This window comes from Lepisosteus oculatus, chromosome 21 (genome assembly GCF_040954835.1).
Source record: "Lepisosteus oculatus isolate fLepOcu1 chromosome 21, fLepOcu1.hap2, whole genome shotgun sequence".
NCBI classification, from domain to species: domain Eukaryota; kingdom Metazoa; phylum Chordata; class Actinopteri; order Semionotiformes; family Lepisosteidae; genus Lepisosteus; species Lepisosteus oculatus.
Genome location: NC_090716.1, coordinates 7,616,305 through 7,635,902, shown reverse-complemented (window position 1 = coordinate 7,635,902; position 19,598 = coordinate 7,616,305). Strand labels below are relative to the sequence as shown.

At 36.9% G+C, this 19,598-nt stretch overlaps 1 protein-coding gene across 5 annotated transcripts in view; it reads right to left on the bottom strand.

The window, feature by feature from the left end:
* The window catches only part of elp4 (elongator acetyltransferase complex subunit 4), a 134,979-nt gene that overhangs the window by 106,905 nt on the left and 8,476 nt on the right, over positions 1-19,598 (bottom strand). For 4 of the 5 annotated variants that reach the window (XR_001477320.2, XR_001477321.2, XM_006642631.3 and 1 more), the window contains exons 4-7: positions 17,300-17,431; positions 13,848-13,987; positions 7,190-7,274; positions 1,878-2,066 (exon numbers count right to left, since the gene is read on the bottom strand). Coding sequence is in view for 3 of the 5 variants with exons in the window: in XM_006642631.3 (XP_006642694.2) it covers positions 1,878-2,066; positions 7,190-7,274; positions 13,848-13,987; positions 17,300-17,431 (546 nt within the window). In the remaining 2 variants the exon portion in view is untranslated. The remainder of the gene's footprint in view (positions 1-1,877; positions 2,067-7,189; positions 7,275-13,847; positions 13,988-17,299; positions 17,432-19,598) is intronic. The other variant, XM_015338312.2, reaches the window with a different exon arrangement.

Sequence of the window (19,598 nt, the reverse complement as noted above, 5' to 3'; positions counted from 1 at the left end):
CAAATAGAATAACTAAAATAACACATTGAATGGAAACTCATTAGCCCTCATGAGAAATACTTACATAAGCTTTATTCGTACCGTCTTTTCATTAGACAAATAATTTCCCAAAGGCATATATTCACAATGGCTGCTAACAGAAGCCCAATGATGTTATTTTTTTAAAGATGCTCTGTTTGTGAAGCTATGTGAATTATGAAGTTGTGCTTGCTCCTGCTGTACTGGTTAATAATGGTTAGGAGTTCATAATAAACTCCTTTCTTGCAAGAGAAGAATTCCCATTTGAATCTGTGTCATGAAAAACAGACAACATAATTCTCGTAAAAAGGATTAAAAGATCTAAGATAGTTAAAAGGGCTAAAAAGGTGGGATAAAAAAAATCAGATTGCATGCAATGATAATTAAACACCAAACAAGAGAACCGTTCTCAGAAGTGCTACATAATATTATGAATGTTTCCCAACTCCCCTTTCAGTTATTGCTTCTTTTGATCTGCATAAATCCTCCCCCCCTCAAAAAAAAAAAAAAAACAAGAGTTGTTTAACAATGTGAACAGCTGCTGTCATTAAATGTACAGGTCCGTCCTCTGAGCCCACATGCCCGGTTGTCCTCTCATTTTGCCATCCTCTCCAATTAACTATTAACATGGAGGGCTTTACAGAGGCTCTGGGGGACTCTTTAACAGGCTTCTTGGCGAGTGGAACAACTGCACAGCAGGGGCCCTGGGAAAAGTGTAACACAGGCCGCCGGAAAAGCCCTCCACAGCTCAGCTCAGCAACTCTTAATGACAGTTCACTCGGCAGTCTTCTCTTGAACTGCTGCGGCTTGAAGTTTAACCATTTTTTTTAATGGATTTACTGGAACATATTCTGCAGTTTGGCAGGGAGAGCGGCTTGCTGCATGGAAGAGGAGTCTTTGGAGGCACAATGGGAAGGAAGTGATGGCCGCACCGCTTATTAAAAATGTAAACCGTTTTGACTGCGGACAACGCTCGCGTTTTCTTAGGCCTCACGGGCTCCTGGCTGGCTGACTCAAAATGAGGTCACACTAAAAAGATAACCAACATGGAGTCTGAAGGGCTGCATCTGTTCCTCTGATATGGATTAAAATAAAATCAGAATTTGAGAGTTTATGCACATATTAAATCCAGTATACTTTAAACAGCGTCTCCTTTCATATGCGGCAACAACTGTATTTGTCCCTAAAGGTCACATAATTCAGCATAATCTGCAAGGCTAAGCAAAGATAAACTAAGAAGGACTTTCATTTCAATCCTTTAATAAGCGGTCATTAACAGCCTTGCTTGAAGTAAAATCTGAAAATGGCTACAATAAGACGCTTAGTCAAAACACTTATTTTCAGGCAAGCTCAATTGGGTGTACGTCAGGCAGCCCAATTTAATTAAATTTAACAATAAATTAATAAAATAATAAATAATCAGCTCATGATGGTCAATATCATGAATTAATTGCGCCTCATTAAGTTACATGCCAAATATCATTAGCAGAAATCGCTCCCTTAGTAGCTTTCAGGCTACCAGAATGTATTCAATTTTTGAGGTTTTTCCACTCCAGAGTTCAATCCAGTATTCTTGTTCTACGAAACTTTCCCATCAATGTCCCTTTGGCCTTTTCTTCATTATGGACTGTACATTTGTAAAGTTTTATGATGCATACATTTCACATCTAATAGATGTTTACATATATTTAATGCAGATAAAGAGCATTTAACAATTAACAAAATATTCAACTAATTAATTGCTCCCCAAACCTCATAGTTTTTCATAGCCTATAGTTGTTTCCCCATGGTTGTTTTTACAATTCTATTCCATTTAGCCTTTCCATGATAATGAAAACAGTTCTAATTGAATAGCTCACCTGGATGAGGTGTGAAGGCACTGTCACCATGCAAACTGAGAGCGATCCTCTGAGGAGGGCACGGAGGCTATACAGGAATGTCGTAAGACTATGGGCATAGTGTGGGCTCTCCTTATAACAGATGTCATCACCCCAAAGGGCTGAGCCAAGTGAATGGATTCCTATCCTAAGAATGCTTCTTGGCTTGTTCTATTAAAAAGAAAAAAAAGATGAATGCATAAAGGTTTTTCTTCAAAAAAATGCTTGCTGATCATGAGAAAGTACCTAACAGACCAACAAAGAAATACACTAAATTATCTTATATCTTTTATTATATATCTACTGGTGATTCTTTTTTATTCATATACTGATGCACAATGAAAATACAACTGATTTGCGGCATTGGTCTCATACACAATGCAGAAAACTTCGGCAAAACATAAAAGAGAGACCAAGTAAAGTGACTCTGTATTGTGATTGAACTATTTCAGTAAGATATGATTTTAATTAAGGAAGAATAGAAAAAGATTGGGCTATGCCCCATCTGGATTATGAAGATCATCTGAATACAGCCTGTCAGTGAGAGTAACTGCCTGGAGAATAAAATATTGTGGTTTAGCAACATCTAAGAGAAACCAGGCAAGGACAGGCCTGGATCCTGCTCCAGGAGAACAATCACAAAAATGCTAGGATTATACTGGCACGACTCAGAGAAAATAAGGTTGAGATCTCACTGTGGCCATCTTCTTCTACTGCCCTGACTCCAATACAATAGCTTTGGGACAAGCTCATCACTGCCATCAACCGGAGACAATTGCAACCAGCCAACCTTTGCCAGCTTGTCAATGCTGTATAGGACAAATAGTAGAACATCCCACAGCAGTCTATTCAGAGGCTGATCAGGTCTGTGAGTCAGCACTGCCAGGATTGGGTTAATGCTTCCGGAGGTCATACCCAATACTATCTGTGTACATTTTAATTTTGACAGTGTGTCATGTTTCATACATAAAACGTACTCTAATTTAATCTTTGGTTTGGATTTTTGGCTCACATTTCTTGTATTTTTATTTGATAGTTACATTTAACATATTTTATTTAATCCATTTGACTTGTATGTCTTTTGTTTTGTGCATCAGTATACTTTCTGAAACAAAATAAATACATCTTGAGTGAACATTTCTAATACTAGCCATGTTGATTCAAAATGTCGTTTGGGGTACATTTTAGAGTTCATACACTTGCAAAGTATTACAAAAACATAATGACAGTGCTCATTCATATAGTTGCAGAATACCACAGTTACATTTTTTATTAAACAATTGTTAAATGAAGGAGCCACTGGACAGGGTGACAATAAGATTTTGAAAAGCTGTCTAGACTTGCTTTCACAATGTCTGATGACTTACAAAAGCAGGTTGCATATTTGGCACATCAACAAGGCTAGGCGGCTGAACAGCCTTATTAAGAGCTACACTCTTGCAAAAGACGACAAAACAAGTGATGAAGTGCCAAGACAAGATCGCTCTGCTAAGCCTCCAACTACTTCAGGCCAAAAGTTTCTTGTGGTATTACAGTCAATTCTTCCTATGAAGGAGATCGATACTTCCACTTCCACACTTCAAGTTCATGCTTAAACTTGCTACATAGAAATTCCAATATCACTTAACTGAAGTACATATCAATGCTTTAAAAAGAAGGTTAGAATTTGTAACAGAACACTGGCCAGTATGTCATTTAGCCTAGAAAAAGTTTCCATGCTGTTGAACATTTAGTTCATTCTGATTATTGTTCACTGAAAACAGAAAAAGAAGACTTTGATTAAAATAAAATGTCTTTGCTTTATATAATTTGAAAATTAAATAAGCAAACAAATACTAAGAGGCATTAAAAGCGCAATATATTCAGTCTATTGGAGCCAACAGCGTTTCCTCCAGTTGTAATGTCTGTCTGTATATATTATGTTCTGATATAAGATGCAGAATCCCCACTATACAAACAGCAAACATCTCATTCCAGGACATTCAGATAATATAAAGGTTAAGAAGATTATTATGTTCATATTTAATCAGGCTTTAAAATAAAGACTTTTCAAAGCAATTTATTAAACTTGTGTTTGAGAATAAACTTGGTCCACTACAGAATTGAGAGTGAATCACTGTATTGAATTGAGGACATTCAATGTTCTGTAAATTGAACCATCAGGATTCTGGAAGCCACTTAAATTGGCTGCACCTGTTAAAGACTGTTCTAAGTGGCATCATTGGCACCTTATTCACAATCTCAGCTCTGATGGAGGAAAGTGATTGAGGAAAAGAAAATGAAAAGCTCTCCCTGAAAACTACTACTGCAGAAGAAGCTATTAAGGTGGTGATAGGTTCACAGTAACATATGTTCCTGTCCATACAGAATCTTTGACAGCTTAACTTTTTGTCAGGCTGACCTTCAGCTAAAACACAAGCTAAATCCTTTAGGGTACCTCTGACAACTATTTATTTTAACCAAAACTGGAGAGTGCTCTCCTAAGCTATTTTTGCTTTATAGTCAAGCAATTTAGTTTTGTCATCATGGATGTTAATATGAATAAGTATAATATAATAGGTTTTATTTCATATTCTTCAGAGATTAAAAGACTGCCTCTCAAACTTGCTCACTGATCTTTATCGATTACGTGAGAATGTTGACAGCAGCAGAATAAGTTCTGAAGGTACATTTTATCTGTACCATTTTATCTGAAGAAAATGCTGTCATATTTATTGGCCAGTGCTTCCTTCATGCAGCATGACAATGACTCAAACCATACAGCCAAGGAGTTCATCAGGGAAATAAAGTGTAAAATCTTTTGGCTAACTCAATCTCCAGATTTAAATCCAATTGAGCATGCATTTTACATGCTGAAGAAAAAAAGGAAGTAAGAAATCACAAGAACAGGCAAGAACTCAATGAGACTGAACAAATGTTTACCAAATCAGCTCAAATACGCAGTTTGGTGGGTCACAGCCATCAAGCAGTAATTGCATCCAAGAGAAATAACATCAGATATAAACATTTATCCCCTGATGTTAAAAGTCCCTACACTTAGTCACTTGATATCATTGGATTGAACACAATGTATGTTTTGTTCTAATATGGTTGTGTAAACATGGCATTACTGAAAAACAAAACAAGTTGTACTTATTCATACTAATTTCATGATTACAAATTCAAATTGCTTGACTATAAGGCAAAAATATACGTATTGATTTTGCTATCTCAATACAGTTGGAGGGCAATTCATTTTGGATTTGGAAAGCTGAAGCACAAATTCAAAATCGAACACAAGCATCTAAGAAAAATAAACCGTATTGTTGTGCTCCGTTCCAGCAATCACTGTGTTGGCTGAAAAGGTTCCCAGGGTGTGGGTGTCACTTCGCTGCATTCGCTTTCTGCTTTCTGTAAGATTTCCTGCTTTCAGAGGAGCTGTCATCGTGCTGGAGGAGTTTCTGGGCGCACGATACTGTGGGAACTGTTATGACATGCCTGTTGCCATGGCTACCACAAGGAAGGGGGAGAGGTGCCTGTCAGGGACCAATTTACTTCTCCAGAGGGGCATCCTCACGGCAGGGATGACAAGTCTGCCCGGATCTGTACCGAAGCCTCACCAAAGGCTGGGAGCTCAGCAATAAGGACCTGGGGTTGGACACAGCTAACCCCAAAAAGCTCCAAAACCTTCTCCTAAAAAAGCCAGAAATCGACTTCTGCAGAAGCCTGTACAAATAATATGTATGGCATAATATGTATTACGATGCACATAATATATATTGCAAGATTTGCATTGATATTGTGTCGAATTACAAAAATAAGATTTATAATACTGATACTAGCATTGGTAAGATAAATCTAAGGACTTGGTGAAGAACTTCAAATCAACTTGTCTATCAGAAATCTTAGCTTTGTACTTATTTGTAGGTTTACTTGATGGGGCAGTCATAAGTATCTGACACAAAATGTAATGGTTTGTGTTTTGATTTTAGAAAAAGCACTGAAGTCCTGATATAATCTTATCATAGGTTACACTGAACCTATAAACTTTGCTTAATAGCAGCATTGTGATTTCTATAGTGTGATTCCTAGGGCAAATAACTTATTGCCTTCTATATCACTTTAACCTCCAATTGTTAATTTACCGGTACTGTGTGATGAACCATGTACTTATACATTTTTATACATGAAAATGATGTAATCTGTGCCCAAGTGATGTATTATCCATGAAGGATACAAAAACATTTTATGTAAGAAAAAAATTAATTATTTTCTCATTAAGAACAGAGGTATAAGATATTAAACTTGGGGAGAAAGATAATTTTTTGGACGAAAAAGAGCTACTATTATTAGTCACCATTGCAAAATAAAAGTGTCAAATAATATTCAGGCTGATGGTAAAATGTAGGAAAAAAATATTGTTCAGATGATAGCTATCAGCTTTATAGAGCTGTCCCTCACCTCTTATGTTAAATCATCATGTCAAACTACTGTAGACCCAGGAAGATTTGAAATGATAAAAGAGTAAAACACAAGTCAGAACTGAGAGTTAAGGGGAAAAAAAACTTTTTGGTGAGTCAGTTTTCATTAGTTTAACATTTTCAAAAGCAAAAAACAAGATAAGAAGAAATCTTATTAAAAAGTTTTTGAAAGTGTAATGTCAACACAATTCTTTTTCAAACTCTGGGAAAGGCACATGTCTTTCAGGCTATATAAGACATGATAAAATATTAATTGTCAAAAGAACAACATCAGTTCCTTATAAGCTGATAATGACAGCTTAAAGAGTTTGCCAGGTGTACAGCTGTGGATTTTGGAATAACATCATAAAATTACATGTCACACAAACTTCATAGGGGTGTACTGATGTAGTTTCGCGTTTCTTTCTTCCTATCATGCACGTGTTTTCTAATTGGTAGCTACTAAGTTGCTTACTCAGTTTTAAATGTTGAAGTTTCACTCTGTTAGATGTTAATTACAGTCACATACAGTATATACCTCATCATTAGGCAATATAAACCTAGTACATCTCTACCTCTTTAAATCCATTTTATCCCTCTTCAACAGAAGATATTTAACTAAGATCTGCAGTGTTCCCAGAGACAACAGTGACAGACTCCGAGAACAAGTTAATGAGAATTAACATATTGCCTGCACTATGTCTTTGCACTGCTTGTTTACTTCGGCAGTGCTTAGAAACAGCTTGTTCACTGTTGATTATTCTAAACCCTCATGGTTCAAGCCCTCCCCAGGGTGTTATGAAAACAACATTAGTTACTTGATTACAGAAAAGGCTGAGGGCTGGCTCTCCATACCTGGAGACAGGCTCCGTCAAATCCTTCCCTGTGAATGACTCCCTGGATGGATCTCAACAGCTTGGTATAGCCAATGTTCATACGGCTAGAGATACACAGAGAGAAAAAAAGATTAATGTGAAGTAGCAGATGTAAAAACAGGCTTTAGAGCCAATTCAGTCATGGAAGTGTTGTCTTGTCATAGTAAACACTGCTTTTCCTGCGGGGAAACAAAGTTTTTTATATACCACATATAAAAAAAAAACATGGCAAGACAGGTACATTTCTGGGATCTCATGGAAATCCAAATTAATTCAGGGACATTATACAGTCAGCCCTGAATGGAAGATTTGGAAAATACCATAGACAATTTTAAGGAAATGATCTATCAGTCATTGCGTAATGATGCTATACTCTCTACCTGTTTGATATAAACACACAAATTAATACCTACCGATTATTATATACACTACATAACTTTCTCTATAGGTCAAGTATTCTTTGTTGTGATGCACATCACGTGTTTTAGTGATAAAAATTCAGATCTGCGGCGTCTAAGAACACAAGCAAAGAGAGTGATACACCGAGTCAGTGTTTGGGAATGGTGACACTGTGTTCATTTACTAATACTGAATCCACACTTGAGTGTAGCATTACTTACACAGTAGTAGCTTTAAACCTGTTATTTAAAGTACAGAGCTCTCACAACATGAGTGCTGTGAGGGAAAAGGATAATTTAAAGCTCCCTGCTTTTGATAATCAAAATTAGGATTTATCTTCAGAATCGTATGGAACGTCTTTTATTAATTCTTAACCTGTTAACATAGAATGTGCTGAAATACATTATAGGTTTACATAGAATGTATATTATGTATGTGTGCTGGGCACAGCTCTTACTAATATATTTTAGAACCAGCTCACAAAGTGCCTTCCTCCATACCCTGAAGAGTTAACGGAAAAATATTGATAACTCAAATTAACAAATCAATTTAAAAACATCAGACGTCAGCTGTGATTGTCTGAGATTAAGTCCCTTTGGGCCCTGACACTCAATGAAAAGCAAATTCTGCTGAGACTGAGATGGTTTCATTATGTCAGCCTCACTTAACTCCAGGAAAATTAATGATTTAATGAAGCAACTTAAAGGGTGCCACCACCACAGCATTTCTGCGTAAGATCACAGATAATTAACACACAGTTAATGAACTGCTACGCCAGGCACACCTGATCAATGTTCCTTTCACCTTAGCTCATCTTGTCTCAACTCAGCCTTTTTCCATTTCACAAAACATCCTGCAGCCAAAAAAGTTATTCCCTCTTACCTGAAGAGATTTGTCTGCAAGACAAACAACTGTCCTGGGGCTATTTATCTTTTTACTAAAAACATTAGATTCTTTTCTCGTGTTAAATTTCTCTTATATATATATATTCTATTCTAAACTCTCCTATACACTCTTATTCTGGTTTCTAAAGCACAACTGGAAGCCCGGTCACAGGTAAAAGAAAAGTGAATTTTAGTGCTTGCTCTTGCATGACACACAAGATTTTATTTACAGATTCTGCAAATCATAAAGCTTTTAATATTTACTTCACTTTTATAGGTCTACTTCTTAGCAAACTTCTGTCTACAGAAGATTTCCAGTTACTACATTCTGTTGAATTATAAAGCCAGATATAATTATTAAAACAATATTAGGGAGTGGTAAGGTGTTAAACTGATTTTAAACCTACTTGATAATTCCATACAATAAACTGAATTAACCATAATAGCTCCCATTTGTACAAGTGTCTCAACTATTCTCACAGGCCAAAACTTTAGGACCCTTCTCAGAATGATGTGTTTATCCTCTGCCGAGCAGCTAAAATACTAATTGAACAGAAAATTGTATGTTTCGCAAGGATTTTAATAATAATCATCATCACTACAATTATACAGCACATGTCTGGAAACTCCACTCAAAGTGCTTTACAGGTGCAGGAGTTTACAGAACTCCCTTCTACCTCAAATGTCTAACTCCCACCTGGATGAAGTGCACCAATACTCTCACCACACTTCATCTACCAGTGGGGAGGAGAGAAGAGTGATGAAGCCAGTTCATTGATTGGGATTATAAGAAGGCCATGGGAAATGTGGCCATGACACTATGACTCCCTTACTCTTTCCAAGAAATGCTCTGGGTATTTTTAATGATCACGGAGAGTCAGGACCTCTCTTACATCTCACTTGAAGGACATCATCTTTGGTATGGCATAGCTTCCCCATGACCATACTAGGGCATTAGGACCCACACAGACCACAGGTTGAGCACTCATAGCTTTCCCAGGAGGGCTTCCATCCAGGTACTGACCTCGATCACACCAGCTGAGCTCCGGTGGGTTGTCAATCGTTAGCACAGGGTGAAATGACTGATAGCAATACTGTATTGTCACTCAATCCCATTCCATTCTTTTAAAGGACCTGCCCACAGCTGAGGTTGTAATGAGTGTAATGGCTGGTGGGGCTGAGCTGTGTGTTCTACTGTTTCTACTCATCTTCACCAGGACTGGGATCTAGGGTTTGGATTCAGGCCAGGGGAGATCATGAATGTCCTTCTTGTACTTGTTAAGCCTTTGGCTGGTGAGTGTACGAGTACTGCTGAGAAAATCTCAGTGTTAACCGATGAAGCCACATCAAGATACTGTACCAACCTGAAGTATGTTAATGATTAAAACAAGTTCTCAGCTGAGAACAAAAACAAGGTTCTCTTGTCTTGTCCTAATCCTGATGTCATCTCTCCAGACTCATTTCCATCACAGCTCAGGACACCTCTGAAGGGTCAGTGCTGGAGCTCACTATTGTGTCCAGCCATCACACTGGACAACATGTCTAAATACTACTGCATCACTTCTTCACCATTGCATGACTACATGGGTAAATGTAAATATATTGAATTTGGCCCACAAATTAGTTATGCTCTTCTGTTAGGGGGATACAGAAGACTTGCTTAGCTCCCCCCTTCAATAGGAGTTCTCCTGACGCTACTCTTCGCATATACCTCACAATGTAGGATTTGTAGTTTAAGAAAAATAAACCAGCTGGAGGAAAACAATGGCAGTTCTGCTGTACTTGAAAAGCCTCACTAGCCTTATTTATTTTGGACCATTTTCCACGTTTTTATTTTGAATGTTCCATTACAAAGTGGAGCAGTCTCAATGCACTTCATTAAGCTTCGTTCCGGCAGATTTACGAGAAACAAAGATATCACTAGCTGTTCATCCCGAAAAAAAAAGAAGAAATTGACATGAAAGTCAGGCCATTTCGCAACAGTTCATCTAATAATGAGAGCAGAGATAATACCAATCGAGGCAAGAAAGAGTTTCTGTATATAGAAACCTATTTGTAGGAAGAACGAAAGACTAAGGCTTTTGTTTTCCCATCATAAAATGATGTTCACTTCCAAACAACCTACTGCCACTATAAAGCAAAGTATCTAAGGTGACTTCTGCAGTTCTTATTTAGAACTGTTTACATAATCTCAATGTAATTTTTAAAAATCACACTCAAATGTTCTTTAGACATTAAGATTCATCATATTTTTCAAATATAAGTATGACTAATTCACTCCCTCCATATTAAATAGACTTTTAAACCAGCTATGTTTTTACTAAAACATTTACAGCAGTGTACAAATGCTTTTTATAGTACCTATATAGAGTATAAACAATATTAAAGCCTAGGCTCACCTCAACAATCGGAATAATCAAAAAACAAAAAAACTGGCAGCCAAATCCATCTTTACAATCAGTATTAGATAAAGAGCTCCTCTCATTTGCTAGTTTTTTTCTTCACCTGGAAACACATCTCCAGACGCATTAAGTAAGGGATACAAATTTAAATATGATTAAGATACTTAAGAACTTGGCACTAGATTTGCTTTAATCAGGTTTTACTCACAAGAATAAAGGAGCATTCTAAAAAGGTAACTCTTAATGTCATCCAGGTACTACAGCAAAATACATTTATTAAGGAACTCCAATGTGTGAAAACTGTTAACACCAATAAACTGAGGAAAGGGGGCTAGTAATTAAGTATTTGAGACACAGATATTAAGTATTAGTTTTGCTGAACCAAATACAATTTATTCCATTTCAGCAAAATTCATTTTCATATTCTTTGAATTCTATGTAAAAAGCAAGCATTTCACACTGTTGCCATTGTGTTTAATATATTGTATCATGCCCATCCCACTGAGCTTATTTCTTATAGATAATGACAAGATGTAGGTGATAATCCATGTGAGCAAATGTGTTAGCTAATTAAGATTATACCCAGAGAAGTGCCTAAGTACAGTACTGCTCTGCAAGACATTCCTTCCATTGTAAAAGTAGCTCCATTTAAACAACAGGGTCCATATCACCTAGCGGGTAATTTATACCAATTACACCATATCATAAAATAGCCCAATTTAATAGTCAGAAAGTCAACATGGGGCATTTTACATGTGTAAGACAAAACAGTTAAAGGATTAATTTTTAGTCAATGAGCTGTCATTTTGTCTCACTGATGAGTTTTCCCTTCAGAGGATATTATAGTTGTCAGAAATGTAGTGCTGTCTATAATTTAGTGAAAGATAAGTCCCTAAAATCCACAAAAGCTTAATGACAATTGCACAGTATTTCTTAAGAGAGATTTCCTTTCTTTATTTATTACTTTGTACAGCATTTCTGCTGCCAAAGATCAAAACCTAATTGAATGGTAATTACATTACTTCTGAATTATAAGTCAAAAGAACTATTTTTTCTCCTTAACAAAGTGCCAGTAATTTTTATTTTTTTACCACTTTAATCTGAAACTGCTAATTGCTAATCAAACTGCCTACGCTACAATTGTAGTAGCTGGACCATCCACATCTCCCATCAAAATGTTCACCAGAGCTGTTTATCACACAGTAAGGCCTACAGGCCCAAAGCAGAGATAGCATCGACTGGAATACCAATACAGTTCTCAATGACACAATTGCAAGATCATGGCACTGTCTGTCCTGTGGCAACTCAAAGGATAGTTGGCCAAGTTTAGCTATCTTACCTGGCCCCAGGACCTAGAGCACCACTTGTGCACTGTTGCATAAGGTATCCTGATGACAGCCCACAGAAAGCATAGCCTAAGAGACAAACTAATGGACTATGGCATTTAGCCTTTGCTCCAAACAAGAGCCTTTTAATGGCTGAGCCATTGGGGAGCTCCTTTTTCAAATGGCCACCATATGCACAATATACTTATAAGATGTTCATGATACATTAGGTAAAAAGTAACCTACACAGCCTTATTTTTTAGCTTTATTTTTTTAGATTTGTCAAGATTTTTGTGATACCCAACTTGTCTGTATGAGTCCACTGTTTTTCACATCTCAGCTTGCAGCTACCAACCCAGATAACCCTACATGGGAGCGTGAGGAAGTGTAGGCGGACTCCTCCAGCTCAGCCACCTCTGGTCCCTTCGCCTATTAACACATCATAGGCACAGCTCCCCAGCACAGGCTCAGCAGGGGTCGTGTACCCCATGCCGTGGGGCCTGGGAGGTTGCAGGGGTCGACTGGTTGCTGCCAGCCGTGTGAGCCCTGGTCGACTAATCCTGATCCGGCTCATTGTGTGCCACTATCTGGGAAAGCCCAGTCACAGACAGCAAGTGGCAAGAACCAGGCTCGATCTCGCAGTCGCAAAGCTCAGCCGACGTGCATCACATTGGGTGAGCAAGTGGCTTTCTTCATTTTGCCCTACGGAGATCACTAATAAGATAGGTTCAGCATCAGAGTAATACTTTTTTTTCCCCCACTAAGAGATGGAAATGGATATAAATTCTTGTATATATGTAAATATAATATTAAGAAAGCGCAGAGGAACTCTCAACACTTCATAATTCTCATTGAAATGGGACGTATAATATGATCCTCATTTCTTTTACTGTGGCAATGGAGGAGTTTAAAACATGCTACTTTCTATGACTCATTCAGCACAAGTTAATCTTCCTTTTTACTGCACAAACATTGACTTATGGGTTAGCAACCTATTCTAAAATCCTAATGGCTTGTATATATAAATTGTTAAAAGAGTATTTACTGAAATAAAACTGGGAGCTTCATAAAACTCCCTTCTCTATGCAAAACTGACCAGATTGATTTGTTTGCCATGTAGCTCAAAAGCCTTCCTAATGTAAAGAGCAGGTCCGACCTTTGATCGTGAAAGACACGAAAAACCATAAAACCTAAAAGCAAACATCTTTTATTTGCACAAATTCGCAAAGCTTTTAACAAGCCAATTTACGTTCTTGGAAAATTGAAATATATTTTAAACGCAAAAAGCATAAAGTTGTTTTTTTTTCAATCTTTATTAGCAGAGCAGATGCTATAAAACAACAAATTATCCTGTCCATTACTAATCACTCACCGTTTATAGGAAATGTTCCAGCCTCATTTCGAGTCAACCACATGTTCGCATAAAATACAGTTTAAGATTAAATCTAGTGTTGGACTTAACCTACATCCATTTTCTGGCTTACCATCAGAAAAACTGCGGTAAGACCAGCAAATACATTTTAATAAACCACTACCCAGGAATAATATCTCAATACAGTATTTTATAGGTACTTAATATACATATTGTAAGAGATGCATTTTCTGTAAAATGATGTTGATAACCCTACCTTATATCTTCAGGGGATTCTAAAGGCAGTTCAGAAGGAAGGAAAAACAAATCACATCTAGCAGCCTGTCTCATCTCTGAGTTCATTGACTTGGACACATCAAAATAGTGGCCAAATCTTGTTGAAGATGCCAGTGTTGTCTGCAAGGAATCACAAAAATATTTCAAGGCTTTTGTGCGCAATGATGGCTGGACAAATAAAGCATACTAAAGAATCAAATAGGTTTTTAATTAACATAGAAAAGACAGCTGCCCACTGCTGCCTTAAGGTTCACAGCTAAATACTGTAAGGGAATATGCACATAGACGTCTAATGTTGCTGCTAATTGCCTAGTAAATAATAACCTCTTCATGGAACTTTTGAAGTTTTTAGGTGCAAAAATAAAGATTACTTTCAAGTATGCATTTAATCTGATAGTTCTTTTTTGCTACATACTGTATGTTTTTTTTACATTTGAGCATGTAAGTTTCATAGCCGTCGTTAGTCCCATTATAGAAAAGGAAAGTGAGGACTTTATACATCAAGACATTAGGAAAGGTGGCATTCCAAGGAAACTTTACATGTTAATGAGTGTATCTCCAAGACTTCACGCTGTTCAAGGTGACTTTAGACAGCTTATAATGGACTTAAAAATCTTATATATTATATTTTATTAAATAAACATTTTATTCAAACTAAACTAAGATGCTTAATAATTTCCATTTCCACCATAAATACAGTCACATACTGATTTTTTGTTTCATGGTGCTATGCAAAATAAACCAGGAAAGGTATGTGGGGTGGGTAACAAACTGTGTACTTCACTGATATATATATAGATATCATTAATGAGAATTGAGTGTAAATGATTAAAATCTAAGCATGTATTGTAATACAAGAAGGATATAAAAGAATCATGTTATGACATGACATTATAATTAAAATATTATTTCACAATACTAAACAATAAAGAAAAAATTATATTCTAAAACCAAAATTATTTTTTATGTTTCACAGTATAACTTTCCTGCAGTTAAATGGCAAGCACTGAATTAAAATAATATGAATAAAAAGACTTTGTTTACTGTTTTAAATAAGATGAGGCTCTTCTTGGCATGATAATCTATACTTAATCTGGATAAGGGATCAGAATGCTTTTTTATTACTGCAATGCCTACCAGAGCTCATCTTTTCATTGTGCACAACACAACCTCCTTAACGTTTTAGAAGGGCCTTGACTAACTGAACTTTGATCTGATGTCTTCATTGAGAAAAACTCCAGGTTGCTGATTTAGGATGCAAATCCTTCGTGAGGCCTATTGGTGTTTTGTAAAGATGGCAAAGAGAAAAAAAAAGAGAAGTTTCCAAGGACCTCTAAGGGAATCCTGGGGGCACACTGGTATCCTTAATCCACATTGCAGTACGGATTAAGGTAGGGGATAACCTTTCTTAATTCAGAAGAAAGAGTATAGCATCTACAAGCTGGGTGGAGACTAGGATTTAGTCATAATAAAACACTGTGCAATAAAAGCGTGGTCTGTGTCAGAGTCCTGTGAACAGGCCTCAATGTACCAAATTCCCAGGCCTAGTGGGGAAGCTTGCAAAAGCCTACCTGAATCAACTAAGCGTGAGTAATCTGCCTTAGTTGAATGGCTGGGGTGAAGCCTTTTCATTCCTTAGAAGTTTAAGAGTTGATAAATTTATTATCAGTGACTATTAGGCTCTGTGCCTGTCACCTCTTCAGTTCTGAAGAGTAAGTCTGGAGGAAAGAAAAGGGAATGAATCTGTCAGCTAGCAGACGGCTTTTTGACTACCTTCTGCTGCTGATGCCTCTAATTGCAATACTAATGTGTTAGAAACCTCAGATTTGAGATGAACCAAAGCAGAAAATTGATTTCATGCTGTGACAGTTTATATATTGCCCCAAGTACACAAATGGCTCATTCAGAAGGAACTGCACCTTCTAATTTTGTTTAGAGATAGCCTTAACCACTTTGTAACCTTGGAGAGAGACTGGTTTATATAACAGCTTTCCTGCAATAAAAAAAGCTTTATTCTATTATTTCACATGCAATCTTATGCAATTTCTGTCTTACATTGTGATGGTAATTAAGTTTTGTTTTAATCCCTGTACTGAATAATAATATAACGAATTCAGATAATGGGCTAAGAAATACAACCTTTTGTTTTTTAAACAGTGTACTTTTAAAAATCTTTTATTAAAAATGGATACGGTGGATGGAAATAAGCCAAATCTGCTTTGTTCTCATGGATTACATCTGCAAAAGCTTCCACAAAGGACTCAGTGATTTGATACAAATTACAAGTGCTTTCCACACACACTTAGCACATGGATAAACAATTTATTAGCTCCATTCAACATTTTTACTTCAAGTGCTGTATGAAAACCAAGAAACAGAAAAGGGCGTGGCATGCAACAATACATTATAGTACTTGCTCATATGCCTGTCCAATTGTACCCAATGAACTGAGATAAACTACCAAAAATAGAGCCAAAAGCTTCAAGCATACTTAATAGTTTTATAGAGTGGCTCATTACAACATTTGCCATGTCATTACCCCTCTGTACAGAGGCCACAGAAACAAACACCTCCCCAAATGTGAACCCTTCTAGCCTGTCTGAGGTCATTAAAGGTCTTCAGATCATTTCGTTTCTTTTCTCTTGCTTTTTCAAAACCATTCATTCTGCAGAAACCATTTCCTTACAATGAATGTTTATGAAGAAGACTTGTCAATCGATCAATGAAATATGAACAAACCTATAAAAAAATGATGAAATAAAGAACAGCATCAGAACCTGCCTCTGTTTCTTTAAATAACAGATTGCATCCAAAATATGCTCTTGCTTTTAATTTTGTAAATGACTCACATTTGTGAAACATAAAACTGTCTTTTTGATGCATTGGATCACCATATACTGTGAATCTTCTTCTTAGTACTGCTGTGAAAACACTATTTATCACAATCATAGATGAATGTCCACTACTACTGCCCACTGTGTGTTAAATTGTTTTAATTCAAACAATGATGTCATCTGAAATTGGTCTTGTTCATTTGTGACAGTGTGTTTAACAACTTAAAGAAGAAAGAACTTAGAATAAAAAAAGGTTCCAAGTCTTTTGATCTTTTTGCCCCCTTCTTAAAAACACACAAAGCAACAAGGGAAATTGCACCTAAGGTCCACTGCACACTGTATCTGATACACTTAGCATCCACCCTCTGAAAATATATCTATCAAAATGGTTGCACATTGGTGTATTAAAATTGCACCAGAAGTAACAATAGTTCCAGCAGCAATGATGAAGATGTACAATGCTTAATCAGATGTCTTTTTGGGGCAGCAAAAACCACCATGCTCCTGTACTGCTCACAGGTGTTAATATAAAAGTCATTACAGTGTAGTGCCATATGATGTTGTGACACGTAAGACAAAGTGATCCCTGTTCACATACCTGTACTTGTGGAAGGTTCTGATAGCGCCAGGCTATTTTCATAGAGTCTTGGCATTCCGGATCACTCCCTTGCTTTTGCAGGTGTTCCGCATTGGTGTTTGGAACATCGTCAAGCAGAGGAGCCGGAAGTTCCTGGTAAAAGATAAAGGTGAGATTTTACAGTACACTTTGAAATATTAAAGTCCTAAAGAAGAAGAAAGTTTGAATAGCGCTGTGATTTACTGTTGCCTCACTACTGGACATCCCTCACACTCTTGTGGAATGTTGCTGTAACTCAAATGGAAAGTCAAGCAAATACAATTTCTGGTAGAAGATCCACTAGACCACAGAGATAAAACTATAAACATCTCGGCAATTTAACATGTATTAGTGTAAGCTCTTCAACAAGATCTGGCATCAATAATAAAATATAGGAAATAATATACGTTTAACAGAATAAAAAAAAGAGAAAAAATACCAAATTCTGGTTTCTTATAAATAAACCAATTTACCATACAAAAATGAAATCTAGAAGTACAGACAGAACGTGAGTAGAAAACAGGATAAACTAATCTGAGTTCAACCATTTCAAAAAACGGAAGTATAAATGCCCTTAGGAGCTTTCCCTTCCATATTCAATAACAAAAACAAGCTATTGTCTTACAAATAACACCTCAAATTAGCCCTGCTACGTTTTGTGACAAGAGCCACCCTCATTATGCTTGATTATGCATAGGCCAATCAGCACTTCCTGCAGATCAGTTTTCTGTCCCAGATCATTAAGATAATTCCTATTTAAACACTCACCTAACTCCCTGGGCTGGCCATTGTTTCAGCTTTTTCTACTTACATAATCAGTGACACACCTGTTGCTGTCACCTTGTACAGCGCAGTCTTCCTTTAACACACATGTCAGCTCTGAGATGGAAATCTCAGTAGGGGATTAACCATTTTACACCAGTCAACTTTAATGTAACAAAGGAGCAAGGTGAACCAGGCACTCCCTCAGGTGCCGCCAGTCTGCTGTAAGTCTTCACTTCTATATTGAAAAGCCCTCATATGGCCGCTCCGCTGACAGCAACACAACTGCACACCTGAACGCAAACTCCCTTTCCATTCAGATACCCACGGCTTTTCTTACGCGTACTTACTTCCTGATATACAGTACATGCACACTCATACATTTATTCTCGAACTCACTCCTCCCTCAACACACAGACCCACAAATACACAAGTACTTTACAGAATACATACAAACCCACACTCTTAAAGACACTTTTCACTCAAACACACACACACACGAAAGGACACATTTGTGAGTGGACTGTTTTCCTCAGATTGAACTGCAGTATTTTATTTATGGTGCTGTTCCTTGCTCTCGCAAGTACTCACAGTGGACAACAACATAAGACTTAACAAAAAGTTAAAAGCTAACTGACTACATTATTACTGAGTTTCAGTTCTGAAATCTCAACAATATCAATGCATTTGGTTCTTGACTCATTAAGCAAAAGGCAGAAATTATCTCTATTACAAAAAACGGCAACAAAAGTGGTTCTGCTGGTACTTTTCTGGATAAAAATCTGACAAGTCCTGGGACATTTTAGTGACAAGAATTACAACATTCATTAAAAACAACACAAGTAAGTGAACAGATATATAAGCACACAAGATGGAGCAGGAAGGCTATAAATGTCTGAAATCCCACTAATGATACTGTAGCCTAGAAGAGCTTCTCGTGTTAAAGACTTTATGGCTCAGTAATTAAAGTTATTCTGTTTATAGATTTTTATGAAAACATAATCAGAAATAACAGAGCTATAGCAGAAATGTTGCCATACAGTGGGAATTCTAAATCTAAACCTTTATGGCTTGCAAAGACAACGGTCAGTCTCCCTTGGGGTAGATATTTTAGTTCACAAAAAGTCTTTTTTTTAAAAAAAAAGAGACAAGAGGTTAAGTGATGACCTCCCATTGTATCAATCAAAATATTTACAATGGCTCTCCATCTGTCTTCCGATTTGAAGCAGCTTACAGCATTCTGTTTCAAATAAAAAAAATGTTCAAAGAAACATTTTAACAATTCGACCCCACTCACTGTTAGATTCTCCAGGGTGCAATAAACTCCAGGCCCAATCACAGCCCAACATTAATGAGGCTTAACATCACTCCCTTCAAAGTCAGTTTAATTGGCTGTTTATCAGTGGTTAAAGGTTCTGAATACCCCTCCAGTTGGAGTATGATGTCTAATATGTGCTCATATGTGTGACTGGGCAATCTCTCTTGATTTCAAGAGTACAGTTTCCACTAGTCTGTGTTT